Genomic DNA, 21072 nt, shown 5'->3' with positions numbered 1-21072 from the left:
GGAGCCGGTTATATCTGATGCTGAGTAAAATACCGTAACAGTTTTATAGACAGCAAGAGTATTTTCCTGACGGATCGCCATATTGTAGAGATGTATGGAACAGGTATTGCTGGCAAATGTTCAACGGGTTCTCTTCGGTATTATCATGCCAATTTTAAGTTAATAGTTATTAAACCTGCGGAAATAAAGAATAATTGTGCAGCCGCAAAAAAATGCGACGACATAACAAAAGCCAATATTCGGTGTCTAAAGATAGTCTTAAAAGCCGTTCTGTACAACAAAGGCATTCATATGATTTTACAAAGCACTTTTTGAGCCTGATCTAAATTTTTTGAAGGATTCGGCACTGTAATTTTTCAGAATGAAATTAAACATACACCTTCACGTAGTATCGGATTTTGAAAAATAAACAAGTAAGCCGTAAAGTGGATATCATCCACGGAAACGCACGTTTTGAACAAACAGATTGCCGTTTCATACCGATTTTAATGTGTTTGGGAGTTTTCCGACTTTTATACAAAAATCGGATATAACGACAATCCGCTATAGCGAGTAAATTTTCCACTGTTGTGAATTCTCGCTATAACAGACTTCTACTGTACCTAAAAAAAGAAAACATTTAATAACAGATTAACAGTATTTTTCAGGTATAATCTGTTACTAAATATTTGCTAATTCAGGTATATTCTAAATTTATTTTATTGTGATTTAGTTTCAACAGACTGAAGAACCTCACAGTTATAGTTTGATTAACACGTGGATGAACTTCCAACACCTCCCCTGGCCTGCCCAATCACTACTTTGATATGGTGTTGTGTATGTTGGGTATTCAGTCCGAAGGCTGGTTTGATCCCCCACAGCTCCACCAAAAGCTATCATAGACATCCTAGGCGTCACTGAAGAGGCATGGTGGGAAATGAGGAGTGAGGTAGTTTCCCGTTGCTTTCTTCACCGAGCCAGAAGTTGCTATTGCATATCAGTCTGCCAAGCCCACTGAAACGCACGCACCAACCGACACTATGAGCGATATTTTCACACCGTTCATAACAGGGACTGGCTGCATAAGGAATGGTATTACTAGCATCGCTTATACCTCTGTTGCTTTCATATTGTCAAAGCCAAGGATGAGACTAAGATGGGTCAATGAAAGTAACAAATTGCTCTAGCCCATACCAGGAGACATAGCGCATTGTAAACACTACATCTTGCCAGCAAGGGCTCTACTTTGATATTATTGAATATCTGTGGCCCATTTTAGAACAGAGAGCCTGGTGGAAATTGTCTCCCTCATCATCGGTGATGGAACTGAATGCTGTACTGCATGATGAATAGTACGAAATACAAAATACCTCTGGATACAACTGAAGTTGTATGTATCCATTCCACAATGAATCACAGCTGTACAACAAGCTAAAGCTGCCCAACACCATATTAATCACGTTTGTTCAGGTGTTTCCATTATTTTTATCACCACACACAAGTATCATGTGAAAACTCCAGGACATACTTTTACAAAACTCTGAATACATTTTAAAATTGTGTTAACTTATATGCTGGTCTGAATGGCGTTATGATATTCAAATAACAAAGAGGACATGGTGAAGGTTGAAATTGAGTTTTGCTAATATTTTGAAAACCATGAACTTTAATATGTTTCAAACAAAACATACTTCAAATTTAATTCTGAACATTTTATGTCATGACAAGCTTTTTTATTTTTTACAGAGCCACTATGCGTGTGTTCAGCATTATGGAAATATCACTCTGCATGAGTTTTCTGAATGGTTCATCTAAAGTACAGACTGAGAATATTTCAATGCTGTACTGTACAACAGAGAAAGGTCTGACAGCAGTCATCATATATCAATAGACAATGCTGATATCTTTCCCGATTTTGCTAAAATACCATATAATCCCAAGTACCACCCGCTCCTGCATAAGACCCGTGCCCTATATTTCTAAAGGACAACATTAAAAAAAAAGTTTTATTCAAATGTATTTACAATATTTGCTATAGAACAAGAATGTCATTTTACTATGTACGTTTCACAAATTTAAAATAGTTTCAGACAGTTTTTAAGTGTCCTTGAAATAATATAAAAAATACACTTGAAAACGTGTGCAGAAAAAGTTATCAATCACAGAATGATAGTAAACACTTCATCATCATCATCATCATCAGAAGTTCCAACTTCGGAACTTTCACGATCACTTTGACCATCAGTTTCCCCACACGCAGTCTTTGCTGCCATCCATAGCATTAAAAATACTGCACTTCTGGAAACTTTTCCGGACGAGGTCACCCGATGTATGATCCCACGCAGTCTTTACCCATGAGCAAAGCAGTTGAACTTCTGGGCGCTTCATATGACCAGTTGGAGTCACTGCACGATTGTCAGCCCCACCCACTGGGTATACAACTGTTTCAAGGCTGCTTTGAACGAACGGTTTACACATACCTCCAACCGCTGTAACATGGACGTCAATCTTCATAAAAGGAAAGAAAAATTCCACCTAATCAATACATTTATTTTCTTGTAAAGTATTACAATCTAGGACCGGTTTCGACCCTTCATAGGTCATCCTCAGCTATATCAGAATCACATTTGCATTTCTATCTTATACCTCTGAAAGACCTTCATGATATATTGTTTCATAATTTTCAGTGAAAACTTATCCTAAAAACTTACAAATTTCTAAGCGTTGTGTTAAAATTAAAAACTAAAATTACAAAACTTTGTCTATTATATACATGCCCTTGGGCTGACAGAATGCATCCTTGGGTTGATTAAGCATCTATCTTAGGTATTGTTGCTTATTCTGTTGAATCGAATCCCTTTTATACTTATGTACGATCGTGAATAGACTATCAGTAAAATTTGATAAATAAAGCTTGCGTGATAATTGCAATAAAATATCATGTTACATCTTTATACCTTATTGCTGGAGTGATATTATTTTAGGCAAAATATAAATGCGTGTTGACCTCTATAAAATATTTTTACATAAACACACTAATGTATTTTAAAGTCTAATCATAGTACTTTAAAGTCTAAAATACTTATTGCTTGGATCTTGCGTTGTTGTGTGGTAAAATATTATAACAATTTGTCTTATATAACATCAGATATTGATAATGTTTAAATATGCCGTGTATGGTTGGCTTTTAAATCCAATGATTAAATGTCAGTTCCTTCTTGCATAAAATTACAAGTTTCATATTATGTTGATTATGTATTGTATAAAACAAATGTCTATTAAATTGAATGCTTATCATTTACTACAGAAGTTTCAGAAACACTTGAATGTCTATTAATATAGTCAGTGTGTTTAGTGACACTGAAACGTGTTGGCCTTGATTCTTGCGTTATATTTCCATAATTTGCCTTTTTTTATATATGTCGAATGTTGATCTTTATAGGTTCCATTTGTAAATAACAGCACTTTCCTATAATTGTGAAATGGATCAATATAAGCTTGATACGTGTTAAATTATGGAATATATGTGTGATTCAGTTCTGGCCTAACTTCTGGAGTTTTCTCCCATCAAATGCCGTAAGACTGTGGTGGTTCCTTTCCTTTTTTAAGGCTGGTAAAGTCTGTAAGCCAAAATGAATGAAGTGAGTGAGATTTCAATAGAAGTGTAATATTGTGTGAATTTGTAAAGCCTAAATTAATTTACTTACTGCTGGATGTTTGAAATGCAAGTTTCTTGGCCGTTTGACGAGTAATGTACCTCGTACTGATGGTTCTAGTGTTGTCTGTTGTGAGAGGGGCGGAGGGATAAGTAGGGGAGGTTGTTACGTGTGTATGGGCGGAGTCACTGAGGTTCGCTGTCTGTGCCGTAGCTTATGTATGACGTCGTCTGTTGACTATTTTGACGTAGTCGTTTTTTAAGATAGGAACGATTTTATTAAACAAAATATTAGTTTTTTCAGATAACTCATTTATGTTATAATTGGGATTTGCATACTGATCTAGTGTTATATATAATTCTTCACTTATATTTATATTACATTTATATTTTGCCTAAAATAATATCACTCCAGCAATAAGGTATAAAGATGTAACATGATATTTTATTACAATTATCACGCAAGCTTTATTTATCAAATTTTACTGATAGTCTATTCACGATCGTACATAAGTATAAAAGGGATTCGATTCAACAGAATAAGCAACAATACCTAAGATAGATGCTTAATCAACCCAAGGATGCATTCTGTCAGCCCAAGGGCATGTATATAATAGACAAAGTTTTGTAATTTTAGTTTTAATTTTAACACAACGCTTAGAAATTTGTAAGTTTTTAGGATAAGTTTTCACTGAAAATTATGAAACAATATATCATGAAGGTCTTTCAGAGGTATAAGATAGAAATGCAAATGTGATTCTGATATAGCTGAGGATGACCTATGAAGGGTCGAAACCGGTCCTAGATTGTAATACTTTACAAGAAAATAAATGTATTGATTAGGTGGAATTTTTCTTTCCTTTTATGAAGATTGGTAAACGTCAATACGGAAAATGAAATTCATAAATCAACATGGACGTCAATCGGCCCAGAATGATTGCTAGATCGGTTTCTGCGTCCTTGGTTTGCTTGTTCACAGCTTCTTTTGTGTGACCGCGGTAGCTGTCCATAACAAGCAAGCTTTTCCGTACAAGCAATGCATCAGGGCAACATTGCCAAACACATTTGTCAGTCTTCCACTAGTAGACTGTCCATCCAACCAGAGTCCTGACGATTACATCAGCAGGTAGATTTTCCTTGAGAAACGTCTTTCTCTTTAAGACAATGTACAGTGGAAGTTTAGTTCTACCAGCAATTATATGATGATGATGCTTGTTGTTTTAAGGGGCCTAACATCAAAGGTCATCGGCCCCTACCAGCAATTATACGTAACATTACTGACACCTCTGTTTTTCATTACCACCTGTTCTGATGGGAACACTTTTTGACCCCTTAACACTCACAGTACTGTCGAATAGCATTTCAAAATAGATGGGTGTCTGATAAGCAGTTCCAATTTTTGAAAGCAGATACAAACTTTTTTTTTTTGCAACCGAATCATATGACACTGGAAGGAAAACGGTTTTTTCTTCATAGGCAGTAGGAACACACTGTGAAATTGTGGTATGCCTTCTAATGCTCAGCTCATTCATTCTTCTTATAGCAATTTCTGATCCAACCTCTGCTTGCTTTAAACTCGGGGTATGAAAGTTCTTTTGTGATTTCTAATACTTTTAATTGGCATATTTGGGTAGACACATTGTATCCCAATTCCCGCCTTTCTGTTACGTATTTGTACAGAATCCTTTCAATTTCAGGAAACTGCGCACTCTGCCTGCGGAAAGCTCTACGATCACCACTACTGTTTAAAAGAAAATCTTCCTTCCTCCTCCAATATCAAATACAAGATTAACCTGTATCGTATTTCCTACTGGTGACACGATTTCCGATACTTCAGCTTCATTTCAGTTTTTAACTTACAGGAAAAGATCGCAAACGCCTTGTTGAATTCATGTTCACGCGTGGCACTCGAACATGAAACTGTAGACTGACTGCCACCGAGTGCTTATGGTACAAGAAAAGTGTGTTTGTGGTGGGGGGGCATGCACTGAAAAGCCCAGTTGCCAAGTCACAGCGACCACGAGTGTGCCGATGTTTGATTTCAGGGTTGTTCCGAACTCATAAATAATTTGACTGAGCTTATAACTACAGCCGACTTAGGAAAGTTTTACACACATTAATATTACAGAACAAATCTCCATAATCACATTAAAGTTTTACACACATTAATATTACAGAACAAATCTCCATAATCACATTAAATACATAAGAGAGAACAATACGATACACACATGTCAACTTGTTATTTTCAAACAAACACTGTCGGAAGACGTTGAATCCAGTACTAGCCCTTAAAACTAAAATACACTAAAACACGTAACATTCCCTAAGACATATGAAGTATCGCACCGCGAAATGAAAGGCTTGAACAAGGCCTGCACCCAATATTTTGCAGCAATATTTTCGAAGGAAAAAAGAAGAAAAAATGTGGGCGGTATTCGGGATTATACGGTATTCCAGAGATGATCATTGCAAATCCTTACTCAGTAACGTCTTAAAATTTAACTTTTAAATGTGAACTTTAGATTCAGAATTGTTCCATTACAGAAAGTATCAGTGGAACTTGAGAGGAATTTTCAAGCAATAAAATATTTCAGTAATGTATTGTCTGAAATATATGAAAATAAACCATAACCGTAAAAGAAAAAGTTATCGTTACTGTTTATAATTCATTTTAAAGAAATCATTATACAAACCCAACAGAGCCTGTGAAGTTAACAGCACTCAAATCACTTGACGCAGTGATAACGTCACCAAACACAGGTCCCTCAGCAGGAACAAAATTTACAATTCCTGGAGGTAAACCAGCCTCCTTCATAATCTTGAATATTGTGTAGTTTGACAGTATAGCTGTGTCAGAGGGCTTCCACAACACACAATTTCCCTGTAACATAATTTATCAATTAGCAGGTGTACGAATGAATCAAAATTCAGCAAACTACTGAAACTCTCTTCAAATGAAACGTAATTCCTGACAATGATAAACCATTTTTTGTATTAATGTAGTATTTCAGGTTGTATACAACAATAGCTGAATTTAGGAAGATATAATCAAGGAGCAAACCAAGAAAGATGCAATTCCCATCTCTAAGGGTAAACTGGACAAGATAAAGCTCTGTCAAGCAAATCACAATATTCTGGTACTTATCTATTCAACATCAATGAACTGGTTTGGTAATTTCATAGCAGAACTTATTACAATATCTGTTTGTGTTGATATAAGGAAGGCAGTGACATTTTCAATTATTTCTCCTTGGATAAGAAGAAACATGCTACCATTTGTAAGGAATAGAGTTATTTACAAGTTAGTTATCTTGACAGCCTGAACAGGAATATGTATTGATTATATTCAGAATGTGTTCCTTCTAGGGTTAAGGAGATAAGATTACCTAACCCCTCGTATGATCACTGAAATGTTTCAGGAGAGAAAAATAGAAGTACAAACGACATGTACAAAAATCATTTAGGGCAATTACTGTGTTATCAGCTGAAGGCAGCTTGCACACAGAGTACTGGGGAAGCAGAGGTAAAAACATACCATAACAGAATATTGTTTCTCTGTTTAAGTCTGCCTTTCATTTCTTCCATCTCCCAAGTGCTCTGATCCTTCATACAAATAGGAACCTGTGGCAGAAATCTGAGAGACTTCTTTTCTTTTTCTTGAATTGAAATGAAAGGACGTAGTCTTCAAATCATAAGAAATGACGGAAAATACAATTTGACACCAGTGTGCCTTCCTAAAAATTGTGCTCTAGAAAATGAAAGAAATGTTGGGTGCAGTGTATCACTGGCAGAGAAGACTGTACTATCACTGAAGTATCAAAAGCATTATATGAGTAGAAAGCGACAGATGTAAGGGACATAAACAATGAACATTCAGATGCGGCTGTACATTCTGCGGAGGAGGACGAATATGGTTTACTGGACAATCTTCTGGGAAGACTGTACTACCGCACATAGGTATGGATTTTGTTCCTTGTACCGATAATGGTGCCATAAATGAAATGGCATATGGCTTTTAGTGTCGGGAGTGTCCGAGGATATGTTTGGCTCGCCAGGCAGGTCTTTTGATTTGACTCCCGTGGGCGACCTGCACGTTGTGATGAGGATGAAATGATGAAGACTACGCATACACCCAGCCCCCGTGGCAGCGAAATTAACCAATGATGGTTAAAATTCCCAACCCTGCCACGAATCGAACCTGGGACCCCTGTGACCAAAGGCCAGCACGCTAACCATTTAGCCATGGAGCCGTAAATGTGGGAACATTGCATATATTCCCGAATATTTCAAGTCGATGTGTGCTACATGAGCCCTGGCATTGTCTTGCAAGAGTACGAATTCAGGGCGAACACTGTATGCAGCAACCAACACATGCTGTAGCAGTATCTGCTCGATGTACCTCGCAGCGGTAAGATTACCATGGATGACTACAAGATCCGTTGGGCCATCAATACCGATGCCACCCCACACCATCACAGAACCTTGTCCGAATTGGTCGCCTTCCTTAAAAACATTTGGCACTTAATGCTCACCACGGCATCTCCACACACGATGACATCCATCACGCTGTGTGAGGGGAAATCTGGACTCGTCTGTGAACACAGGTCTCCATTGGCGAAGTTGCCAGTTGATGTGGGTACGGGCAAACAGAACCCGAGCTCCCTATGGGAATCAACATCTATATCATCTGATGGCCAAGCAGAGATCAATTTTTGGTAATGAGGCAAAGTCTCCAAGTAGCCTACGCAGTGGCGTCCATGGTATGCACTGGCCATGGGTCTTGGGTGTGCTATGTATCAACTAATGAGCTCAACTTAGCATACGGGGGCGAAACGCTGGCAACCAGGAATGAGTTACCTGGAAAATTTATAATGCCCAATAATGGACCATTTATATTGGTATTATGGCAAGCAGAAGCTGTAGAACAGCCATAAACCATCTTGAGGCAACCTCTAAGGCTCATTACCTTAGTTGTAACATCAAGATCGACAATTTGCGGTATCCCCATTACCTTCAACCTTTTAGCATGATGGAAATGTCAGCTGACATAGAAACTACCCCAGGTCCTAGTGACTGCACTAGGTTTTCTCACTCATCGGATTCTGGGGGACCAAGAACATCACGTGGGAATGTGGAGCTTCTCAAATCTCTTCGTCTCAAACACAAGCATATTCTTTGCACGATCAACATCAACACACTTCTCAAAACTGGCAAATTGAAGCAATTAATGGACATGTTGGACAGACTAAATATCCAAATTTTAGCTCTTCAAGAAACCAGATATACGGATGAAAATCACAGAGTCAGGCAACTACAAAATATACGAAGATAAACCAGCAATTCCAGTCCTTAACACACCACTGCAATTTAGCACTGGGTTTGCAGTAAGAAAGCATGTCATAAATTCAGTTACGCGTTTCACATCTCCCTTTGAAAAATTTCAGTGCTGGTAATCAAATCAGGAAACAAAGCCTATTGACTAATCAATGCACCTACAAATAATTACAGTAGAACCCCTTTTTAACGTGCCCGCTTTTAAGAAAATCCAGCTTTTAGTGAAGAGTTTTAGTAAAGCCCAGCCAAATTGCCATAAGCACAATGTTATTTAAACCCCCTTCTAATAAACCACTTCTAAGGTCCACTTCTAAGGAATATATTTCACATAAATTATGATCACATATCCCATTATAACGAAAATTGGCGATAAGATACTTTTCTCTACACTTGTTTTAAATGTTAATTAACCATTTTCACGTAATCTCAGTCCGAAGTTAACATGCTAAATGAAAGCGCTCCTTTAGCAATGTATGCAACTGTGATAATTTGGTGCAGCCTCTGGCAAGCAGCAGTACTACCATGCAAGACACTTAGTAATGTCCATTGAAATCTAGGTAGTACCTGAATGACAGCTGTATAGGAGCGAAGTGCGGTTTCCAGTGAGACTAGCTGTAAGCAGGGTTGCCAGCTTTAGTACTAGTCTAGATGTAGTACAGGGTCTGCCTGGCCGAGGCGGTAAAGGCGTGCTCAGTTCGCCCATCATTGATGTTGAAATGGATAGACAACTGATGGAAGATACTTAAACAGCTCTAGAAGTCGCACTTCAGCTGGGTGTGGTCGATTTCCATGCTTTTAATGGCTGGTTTTCATAGTTTTAAAAAACGTGTCGGCGAGAGTGCTGAAGTTAATGACGATGCATACACTTGCGGTCTATCAATGACTGTTCAGGCAGCGTAAGCCATGGAAGGCACGACTTTCTTCTTATTCCATAATTTTTTCTAGAATACATTTTCATATTGTTCAATATCCATAGCCATTTTTAGTTTCTAATTGCTTTTAATCATCTGAAATATATCTTTCACCGTTAAATTATATGAAATTTGCAAGAGATCTTCCGCCTAAATGTTTGTACTTCGTGAAGTTGCTTGTGTCCTGCATCATTCACGCGTACGTCAGTCATACCTCTAGACCTTACAGCCAGGGCTGCCACCTGACAACATTTTTTGAACTAAATTTTCCTCTAAAAAGGTACTAGATTATGGAAAAAGTACTAAATCATTTATTTACAATGGAGCAGGATTATATATTCACATGCATTTTCACATTTTGTTCTTCTCTTAATCCTTGGAAAATATTGCCAAATGAAGAAAACTGTAAACTTTTGGCCGATCATTTCGAAGATCTTCTAATTTGCGAACCTTCTACTGACCAACTCACTTTTGAAATATCAGAACCAAATCCAGATTCAGAGCCTCCAACAAGAAATTGAATAAAAAGCAAACACAAAACAAAGCTCCAGGGGATGATGGTATAATTTTCAAAATGTGGAAACTAGGTGGCAGAAATCTTGCTCAGAAAATCCATAAAATTCGTACAGATATCTGGACCAGCAAAACAATTCCTGAAGACTGGACGTGTGCAATAATTCACCCATTACATAAGAAAGGGGATTAAACTGACATAAATAACTACGAAGGTATTTCCCAACTAGCAGTCACCTACAAAATTCTTTCAAAACTCCTACTCAGAGGGACTTGAAATGCAAACAGATCATTTGATTGGAGAATATCAGGCAGGGTTCAGGAATGGCAGGTCGTGCATAGAACAGATTCTTAACATCAAGACCATTCCAACAAATTTGTAAAAGCAGGCAAACTGTGAATACTTTTGTGGACTTCAAAAAGGCATATGACTATAGACAGACGAACACTTTTTCATGTACTGGAAGAATTCAAAGTAGACAGGAAAACAAGAGAATGAGTCATGCAAACACTAACAGGCACCACTTCCAAGGTTAAATTTTTAGGGGAACTGTCTGAACTATTTGATGTTAAAAACAGAGTCCGACAAGGAGGCGGGTTGTCCCCTTTATTTTTTAATCTTGTTTTGGAAAAAGTGATTAAGACTGGGAAACAGAGGAATAACCCTTGAGAGATTAGGTGAAAAAAAAAAAAAAAAAAAATTTACAGTGTTTGGCCTTCGCTGATGACTTAGCAGTGTTGTCCAATAACAGACAGGAAGCGATTGCATCCACTGAAAGACTCCACAAAATTGCATCCAGAACAGGACTCCAGATATCAGAAAATTGCTACATGGAAGGATCTCTTCGGTACCTAGATGGATAACCAAAGAAAACCCAATATGGCAAAATATCCCAATTGTCTAAATTCAATTACCTGGGAGAAGTCATCCAACCTTCAGGACTCAACCGTGAAGCAAACAAAGAAAGGGTCTCTAAAATACAAAGAGCATACAGACTCACTTGCAGCAAACAATCTCGAAATGCAAAATTAAGACATAACACTGTAATCAAGCCTGAAGCACTATATGCATCTGAAACACTGAACACTGGGGGCAGATCATTGATTAAAGATGTAGGAAAGCAAGAGAGAAAAACCTTAAGGAAATTTTTTGGACCAGTCTGTACAGGAGGAATTTGGATAAGGAAATCTCACGACCTGTACCAACACTCAGAGAAAATCTCAGAATGAGTAATCAGAGATTGACCAAAAGAATTCTGAAACTTGCCAAATCAATGAAAAAAAAAACTGGCTGCATGAAGTTAGAAAAGATCTTCAGGAAATAGGCATCACAGATGACATTGTGTTAGATCTAAGCTCAGAAAATTAGTCTACAATCACCGCTTTAAACATCATCCAAGCATTATCACCAACAAAACCTGGCCAGAAGATTGCAAGAAAAGCCACAGCAAGAAGATGAAGAGACTTTGGGAGAAGACGACATCAACTAAATACGTTCAATTCACGCTGCAACATGAAGCAAGTGATCAACTGTCCGAAGTTCAACACAAGGCCTCTCACAAGCTGGCTAGGTCAAAGTAAGGCAGGCAAGGAAGCAAGTACTCAGATACATACAGTATGATATCTAATTGCTTTACAACCCCCCCTCCCCCTTTTTGATCCGTTTACTTATCTTTTCGATTCTTTTCTTCCAGATTTTCTTTATTTTTAACATCTTCAATGAAACCAAGCCCGGCATTTCAACCTTTATCATTTACAGAGAAACTCCCCTTTGGAATTAAACAACCCAATTTAAAAAGCACAAGATCTTTAAGAATCACAGTCTGTCAGCCAATAATGGAACAGCAATTTTAACTTTTTAACTTAATAGTTATAAGAAAGTACTTAAGTTTGTTTGTTTCCTTTTTTTTTTTTTTTAGAAATAAACACATTGCTACTTGATGTTACTTTTAACACATAAGATCTTTCTCTTAAGATCTGTCAAAAACGTTAGTTTCATACAATAACAATAGGATATAATCTAGAAAAAATACTAATTTAAAAGAAGTATTTCTTTTGTTTACATGTGTGTTACTGAAAGATTGTGTACCCTCAACAGTGGCAAATTTGACCCAAGTCCATAGACAAAGAACTTGTTTGCATGCATGTTAACGTAGAAGTATAGTTTTTCAACTGTGATAATTATGAGAATTAAGCACAATATCAAAATATTAGGTTACATCTAATAAAAAAATATAGGATCTTTCCTGAAGATTGGCCATAACTATAGCTCTATACAATAAGATAAGGAGCTAATTTCTGTTATTTACATGGTGTTACATAAGTTGTATGCCCTTAAAAATGGCAAATTTGACTTCAGTCCAGAAACTATAATCTCATTTGTTTGCATGCAGGTTTATATAACAAAGTATGTTCAATAGTAACAAATTTTACCAGAGTCCATACACATTATCAAGAATTGGACAGGTTACTCATGAAATATTTTAGTGTTTTTAGAAATGGAATTTTATAAGTCCTTTTTTTAAGCACTGTTTCCTTAATGACTGAAGATTTCTTTTAAAAAGATGCAACATGTACTAACAATGTTATCCTGATAAGGAATAAATCAATTTGGTATTGTAAAGGTGCAATTAAAAAAAACAACTATAACACTTGTTTTAAAAAACGTGTCACTGCAGAGAGATTTGAACTGAACCCAGGTTTTTGGCATTCAATCTAGTGATTACCAATTGTATACCACCACTCTCCTACCCTGTTGGCCACCATTCTGATGAGGAAATATTTTTTCCCCACAAACTCCAGCTAACCAGTGTGTCAGACTATAAAGACTTGATGCATTAACGATTGTAGCCAGCAGGTGGACTAACACAAAATGGCATGTTAGCAGCTCCATGCTGATAAGGTTTCATCCCTGGTACAGAATGCATTCAATTTCATTTATATTAGTTATAAGAATTTATTTACTAAGTAAATGCAGAGAAAATTTGCATTCAGATGTGTACCGAGTAATATAACATATACTTTTCAGTCATGAATTTGAATAAATTATTAAATTCTAAATTTAATGGTCTTAAGGCAAGAGGCATGGAAGCAAAGGAGGTTACAGTGCTAACAGGAAATGAACAATTACAGAGGAACCAATTTCATATTTTAAGAGGCAGAGAACACTTCAAATGGAACAACTATATGAATGAACCAATAAACGATGGTTGTAGGCACACGACTTTAATTTACTATTTGTATTAGTTTCTTCCATACAACTTGCTGAATTAAAATACAGTCCATATCAGTATAATGACCTGTCTCAGTCTCATCCTTGGCTTTGACAATATGAAAGTGACTGAGGTATGAGTGATGCTAGTAACACCATTCCTTATGCAGCCAGTCCCTGTTATGAATGGTGTGAAAATATTGCTCATAGGGTCGGTTGGTGCATGCATTTCAGTGGACTTGGGAGACGGATATGTAATAGCAACGGCTGGCTCGGTGCGGAAAGCAACGGGAAACTACCTCACTCCTCATTTCCCTAGTACGTCTCTTCAGTAACGCCTAGGCTATTTATGACAGCTGTTGGAGCTGCAGAGGATCAAACCAGCCTTCGGGCTGAATACCCAACATATAGTCGTCCCCGTGCAAGGACGTACCCTAAGGGTGCAACTTTACCCTTTCTCCCCTGTAATATTAAAGTATTGATTTATAGTTACTTTTCTTGCTGTTGGGTCTTTTTCTGTGTCGGTAACCATAGAGTTTAGGGACCCTACTTGCCGATACGACGTCTTACATTTACCGTTAATCTGGCACGTTGGCAACGTTCAATCGCTGTTCTAGCGTGAATTGCGTGTTGCCACCGCATTGGTAATAACCCGGCATTACTCGTTGGGTCCTTACGTGCGCCGTTACTCGCTGGTGAGCGCAGCGCTCACCTTTATGTTTAAAGGCTATAATATGTCCTTATAAAGATGCAGGTATTCTTAATATGTCAATTTGAGATAGTTATTTATTTAGGAACACGGCCGAGTGGAGTGGCTATGGAGGCAAGCTCTACATTCAGGAGACGCGCGAGTTTGACCTCCACCGTTAGCTGTCCTGAGAATGGTTTTCTGTTTACGCTTCCAGGCAAATGCCGGGGCAGTTTCTATTCATAGACTACAGCCGATTCCTTCCACCTATTTAGCCAACTATGTCACCATCATTTATTTCATCTCTATTAACTCCTCATCTGAGGATGGCGTCAGGAAGGGCATCCGGCCGTAAAACAAGCTATGTACAACATTGATATCACAGATTGCTATAAACGAAAGTGCCTCTCCTTCCCCAGAACTTGCAGACACTCTGAAACAGAGTTATGATCATTTCCGTAAACTTCATCTGTTTCATTACCATCAGTCTCGATGTATAAGACATTTCCTCCATCGTTTCACCCAACCACGAAAGTATCTGATCACTGGATGCCACAATAACTTGTAAATATTGTCTAACAGCCACAGTATAAACAGTGCACACTAAACACAAAAATAAAAAATCCTGACCTATTACAATGCGCGAAATATAAGTAGCACAGTTCCTCGCTACTGAGCGCACCGCTCACCAAACATACACTGCCGTGCCTAACAATGAATTGCGGGTGTTTATTTTCAAAGATAATGAAAATGACTGACACATCCCCTTCATAACAATCTGTTACAAAGGTACAGGGACTTACAAAGGTAGAGGTTTGGTAACATTCCTACAAGAAGCAATATACTACGAAGGTGAGCGACGCGCTCACCATGCGAATAACCGGGGGTTAAAGTCACTAATGATACATTTGCGAGAATATTTATAGCATATTTTCTTTTTCTGTGGGATTGTAAATCTATTTGGCTAATACCAGGTAAGTAGAATTGTGGCATGTTCGGATAATGCATTTAATAACATAGTTTGTGTGAAATGATGAGCACAACATTTTATTAATTACGTTCCTATTTCGTCCCATACTTATACGAACAGAATTCGATTGGGATGTCTAAGGAAGAAAAATCTGCAAGAACTCCTCCGAAAAGGAAAGCAAGGTTACGTCCTTTACAAACATCAGGTCAAGAAATGCTTGTACATTGCTACGAGCAATTGAAACACGAACTACGACGAAGAAGGTATCAGTCGCAGTGATACGAAGCTAATGGCAAGAGTTTCATTATTAACTGGGGTAAGTGTTCGTTTTTATCTTGTTTCCATGATAAGTTTCTGACATAATGACAATCAGTTCAAATGGAGCAGTATTTCATTCTGAACTGAACCTAACCTAACCATATTATGTAGGCCTATACCATGTCTTGTCTCGACTTCGATACAGTTTGTAGACTTAACCTTTGTGTATTCCTGTTGACTTACGGTATATGTGTATGTAATATATTTCTGTGTGTGTATTCTTACAGGGTAGTGGTGAATATATATGTCATATATTATATTTTATTTAAAAATCTTAGAATAATTTATCTTCATCAGGTGTCTTTGGTTTCAAATGTGCATTTCTCTTTCAGGGTCACCCACATACTCCTGGAATAAACCACACAAATCTGGACATGATGTTCAAGGAGTAATTCGTCGACCTGTGTCTGAGGGAGGAAGACTGGTTATTGTTCATGCTGGAACGAAAGATGGCTTTGTATCTGGTATGTTCTTACTTTATTTTACTTCATTTTATTATAGTGAGGTGATCTCTCTTTACATAGTTATGAGGGTATTTAGGGTTTGTAGTACGGATGTAAAGGGGGAGGGCACGTAAGTCTCTGATAAGACCCCAACTTGAGTACAGTTCCTGTGTATGAGACCCTCACTAGGATTACTTGATTTGAGAACTGGAAAAGTTCAAAAGAAAGAAGCACAATTTGTTGTGGGCGATTTCTCACAAAAGAGTGGCGTTACAAAAATTTTGTCGAGTTTGGGCTGGGAAGACTTGGGTGAAAGGAGGCGAGTTGCTGGACTAAGTGGTGTGTTCCGAGCTGTCGGTGGAGAGGTGGTGTGGAATGACATTGGTAGACGAATACGTTTCAGTGGTATTTTAAAAGTAGGTAAGATCACAGTACAATTATGAAGTTGAGGATGAAAAGTGGGGCAAATATTTGTTGTTTTTTTTTTAAGAAGGGAGTTAGGGATTGGAGTAATTTACCAAGGGAGGTTTCAATAAATTTCCAAATTCTTTGCAATTATTGAAGAAAAGACTAGGCCTATTTCTGAAACTACATCTTCCACCTGGGCGACTGTCCTAAGTGCAGATCAGTGGTGACCGATTGATTGAAATTGACTGGCACAAGATCGGTAGTGGCATTATAACTTACCGCTCATTGGTTTCTGTACTGTACCATTACGTTACATTAGCGGCCGTCAATGGAATGAATACAGTGGACAAAGATGGCGGACAATAACTTCAGGTGCAAGTACACAGAGTAGTGATCGAATAAATCGATATCGCCCGGCCGCAAGGGAAAAGAATTTCAAGAGTTAAATAATGACGGACGAAAAAAATTTGAAAGAGAACGATTCTTGACTACTTTGTGACTGATGAAAGATACAAGTTCAAGGGAAGCTGCACGGCTTATAATAAGATTATTAAAAGATCAACTCAACGTCACATACGGAAATATTGATATATTAACGGAATAGAAGACTATCTGCAAGAATACAATACGGAAAAGGAGTATATTTGAAAGAAATATTCGTCACTGTGAGATCTGAAGTCAGAATCGGGGAAAGAAAGCTTCAGCTGAATTACACGTTGCCGAAAGTAGTACCATAACGGCAAAATTTATTGTTTCCAGGAGGGAGGCAATAGCTGTTTAAGCAAAAGAAAGAACAAGGAATAGGCCAAATTAGAGAACATTATAAATTTAAAGAAAATAATATTTTCGTCTAACACGAGTTTCCAACAACAAGTATTGGGAATTGAATTGCCTATTTTTCACCAGTATACTATGTACTCTACCATGTTTTTGTTCTTTTATGATTGCATGATGACTGGTGACATGGACTCAGCTTAAACAGAGGAAATGTTTTGCTCAAGACTGATTAGCTCAAGCCAAGACCCAAGATGAAGCCACAGATGACGTAGTCTTCGGATCGCAGCGATTGCCTGTTCCATGATGCCGTAGTCCAGCTGAGAGCCAGCAGAAATCCAGTTACGAGATAAGTATTACGAGTTGCATCGTAATGAATTTCAAATCAATTAGTGAAAAATATTTATAGGTGTACAGGAGTGATAGATATAAGAGATCAAGTGCCAATGAGAAGATATATGAATACAAATGCGATTTATTAGCCGATGAAAAGTGCTATTTTGTGCTATATAACTGCAATGCTAATGTGATAATGTTAAGGTTATTGGTAACTAGATATGACTGAGTATTTATGCATGTTTTGTGCCAATTAATACGTATAGACCGTGAAGCGTTTAACTAGTTGTGGATGTATAAATATAAGTGAGATATAAGACGTAACCTAGAAATTCAGGTCAATATGTATACCAACCATGGCCAGTATGATAATAATATGGTAAAGAAGTGTTTGATATTACGAAGTTGCAGTGTATAAAGTATAGTCAGGTTATTGAATACTGCGTCCGTAACACAGGGGTTATTTTAGTGGAATTGAGTGATGATATATTTTAAATATGAAGATATATATATTTACAGAGGAAATGAAATGTTAATGTGGCATGTTATATGTAGAATGAGGAAACATGCTTCTGTTCGTTATTGAAGAATGGGATAGATAATTAGAATGCGGATTCCTGTGTTACGTAATATATTTAGATTTGGGTTAGCACTGCAAGTAATGAATATAGGCCATGTTGAGTTGAATGCATGTTTCGATCCATGCTGTTTTTGTTTCGTCGTAACTTTCGGAAGAGGATATGGTGAGGTTACGTGTTTGTTACGTATTACGATATATATATCTTTAGGAGTAGAATGAAATCTCGCACATTTACGTATTTGAAGGTCAGCATGTTAGCGCTTACACGAAGTACGGTCTGCTTTATCGAAACTATGGCACAGCGAAGAAATATTTGGGAGTATGTAAATATTTTAGCACATGACTTGCACTGTATGGCACGATTTTCGCAGATTAGAATGACGTACCGTCAAATCTATGGCACTCCGTACTAGATTTAGTTGGTTTATGTTGTACAGATGGTGATGTACTGAATTAATCTATTCATTTGGGTTATGATAGGAATTTTTGGTAACTATATGGGTGTTTTGAACCCATAATTAAAAATGCTAATGCTTATCTCGTAACGTGGAAAGTCACTAACAAGAAGCCAAACGTATATTTAAATTGTTGGTCAAATAGACCGTAAACCAAAATAAAACTTAACTTATGCCCCAAAGAAAATTCCAAACAACATTAAATGAAAGATATTCCACTCCTCCTTGATTTAATAAAGATCTGATCCCTATTTGTCCCCTCATACGAATTTAATCATGGAAGATATGGTATAATTTGATTATTATCAATTATGTAAGCAAATGTATTGAAGATTTGAACGTTTTTCAAATATGTTTATTCCGGAATCCAAGCACTTTGGGGATGATACTTAAAATATTACGATTTTCCTTTCCTTATTGCCAATGAATATATATGATTCATTGTAATTATACATTAGCATGCTAATAAATTGTATATAGATTTGATTTTGCATTTATAATCCTTAAGTAGGTAGTAGTAGGATAGCATATGGAATTATTGAGCTAGCTTACACTTAATATTAGGTGAGGATCTGATAACTTCTTTTAATATAAGGATATATTATAAATATTTCAACGGATGGCGACTCTTCAACGGAATCCGCGATTTAATTAATGCATATAGGAACAACGAAGCGAGTTTTACCCTGAGAAATGATTATATGCCATATGTTAGAACTTATGCTCGTAAATACAATTCCAGTTTGGAATCTTTGTGCGACTTGCGACCCGATACTTAGAATTAAGAGGCCGGAGTAATATTTACCTATGTGAATGCACAGGTAATACTTCAAAAACGTAAGACAGATATGCTGGTAAAGGTTGCAACTCAAAAGTATGGCATATATAAAATTGGTCGCCCAACGTGGCGCAACAACATAAGATAGAGGCATCGGGAAAGGCTACACTGATCATATGGTATAGTACGTAGTTTTTGATTTTGACTTCTCCACTGTCAAGGGATCTCTTGGTTATTAAAAAGACTTGCAGGTATTCACTTTAGGCTAATGATTAACCTTAGAGAGGTACTTCAATCAAAACTTCCCCAGTGTATTTTCATATAATATTACTGGATATTTGTATCAGTAAATTACTTGTATTGCAGGCCTATTTATTATGTTTATTCTGCATTCGACAATCTCCACCTGAATCAATGCTTGATACCTGACTGTTGAACACCTTTCAAGCTTCTTATTTCTTACTGCCTGATATAGGTCCAGTGTTCGCAGCAATTACATTTGTTCTAAGGTATTGAAATGGGTGTTTATACTTATATCTTTAATGCAAGTGATCGTGGACTTCTAATCCAGATATAGGCCTACTAATGGAAATACATTCATGAGAGATGTTAGGATAAAGTAGTGTAAGTAGTAATTCATTGACTTCATCATCAGGTGACTGCTACACAGTAGTTGGTTTCACTTAAAATCAGACATCTTTTGGTATCATTCAACAGATATCACATTTTTTATCAATTAATTGGCCTATCCTTGAAGAGGGGTGATCTCATATTTTTAGGGAATACTTTTTTTTTGGAAGAAATAACTTCATACTAAAACTTAAAATTCTTACAGGTGCTGATTTGATATTTGCTACAAACTTGAAGAGAAATCAAGATTATGCTACAAAAGATGAGCTGCAAAGGTTGTGTAATATGAATCGAGGTCACTTAAAGAGGTACAGAAGCACCTAAACATAAGTTTAGATAATGTTGTTTACATTCATGTTGTTGACTTTCATGTATGCATAACAATATTTCTCTGTTTTTTTAAAACCAGGTACATTGTAGACGAGATGCTGCACAGTGAAGGCCATACTGTCCTCGGACTTCCTCCATACCACTCATTTTTCAATGCCATCGAATTTGCATGGTCCGTGGCAAAACAGTATTATAACAAAACAGTGGCTTCAAGACCTGGCCACGGATTGGACAGAGCTACAGCTGTGTGGAAAGAATCTCTTGATCAGGTAGACCAAGTGGAAATGTTATTTATTGGATATAGGCAAGTGGAGTTTATAATATACTTGTCAGGTTGTGATACTTCAATATATCCTACAGGTGACAGCAGAGATGTGGAGAAATGAAGTGAAACACACTGAGAAGAAGATTGTCGAGTCGGCCAACTAACTCGGTCATCTTTGAAAATGTCTTTTTCTATCAGCAGAGGCTTTTTTTAAATCGTCATATTTTGTATAGGCTACGCGAGATGTACAGTAGCCCACTGGTTTTCTGATTAAACATCATTTATTTAAGCTATTGCATCAGTCTACTTACTTACTCACTGTCCACGTATACCGGTAACCTGGTGATTCGATTATTGAAGCATTGTGCAATGATGCGACATACAAACTGAGACAATTTCGAGTGGTCATGAACATAAATCGTAGTCATAGGGTAGGCTAAATAATGTTATTGGCTTTATGTCCCACTAACTTTTATGGTTTTTTTGAGATG

General features: G+C 37.2%; 1 protein-coding gene across 1 annotated transcript in view; it reads right to left on the bottom strand.

Annotated features, from left to right (window-relative positions):
• P5CDh1 (delta-1-Pyrroline-5-carboxylate dehydrogenase 1) overlaps nt 1–21072 on the bottom strand; it is a 241063-nt gene that overhangs the window by 99541 nt on the left and 120450 nt on the right. The window contains exon 7 of the mRNA XM_067141060.2: nt 6331–6518. Within this exon, the coding sequence (XP_066997161.1) occupies nt 6331–6518 (188 nt within the window). The remainder of the gene's footprint in view (nt 1–6330; nt 6519–21072) is intronic.

The sequence above is a fragment of the Anabrus simplex genome, chromosome 2, assembly GCF_040414725.1.
Source record: "Anabrus simplex isolate iqAnaSimp1 chromosome 2, ASM4041472v1, whole genome shotgun sequence".
In the NCBI taxonomy this organism is placed as follows: Eukaryota; Metazoa; Arthropoda; class Insecta; order Orthoptera; family Tettigoniidae; genus Anabrus; species Anabrus simplex.
Note: the sequence above shows the minus strand (reverse complement) of the source record. Positions and strands in the feature narration are given on the sequence as shown.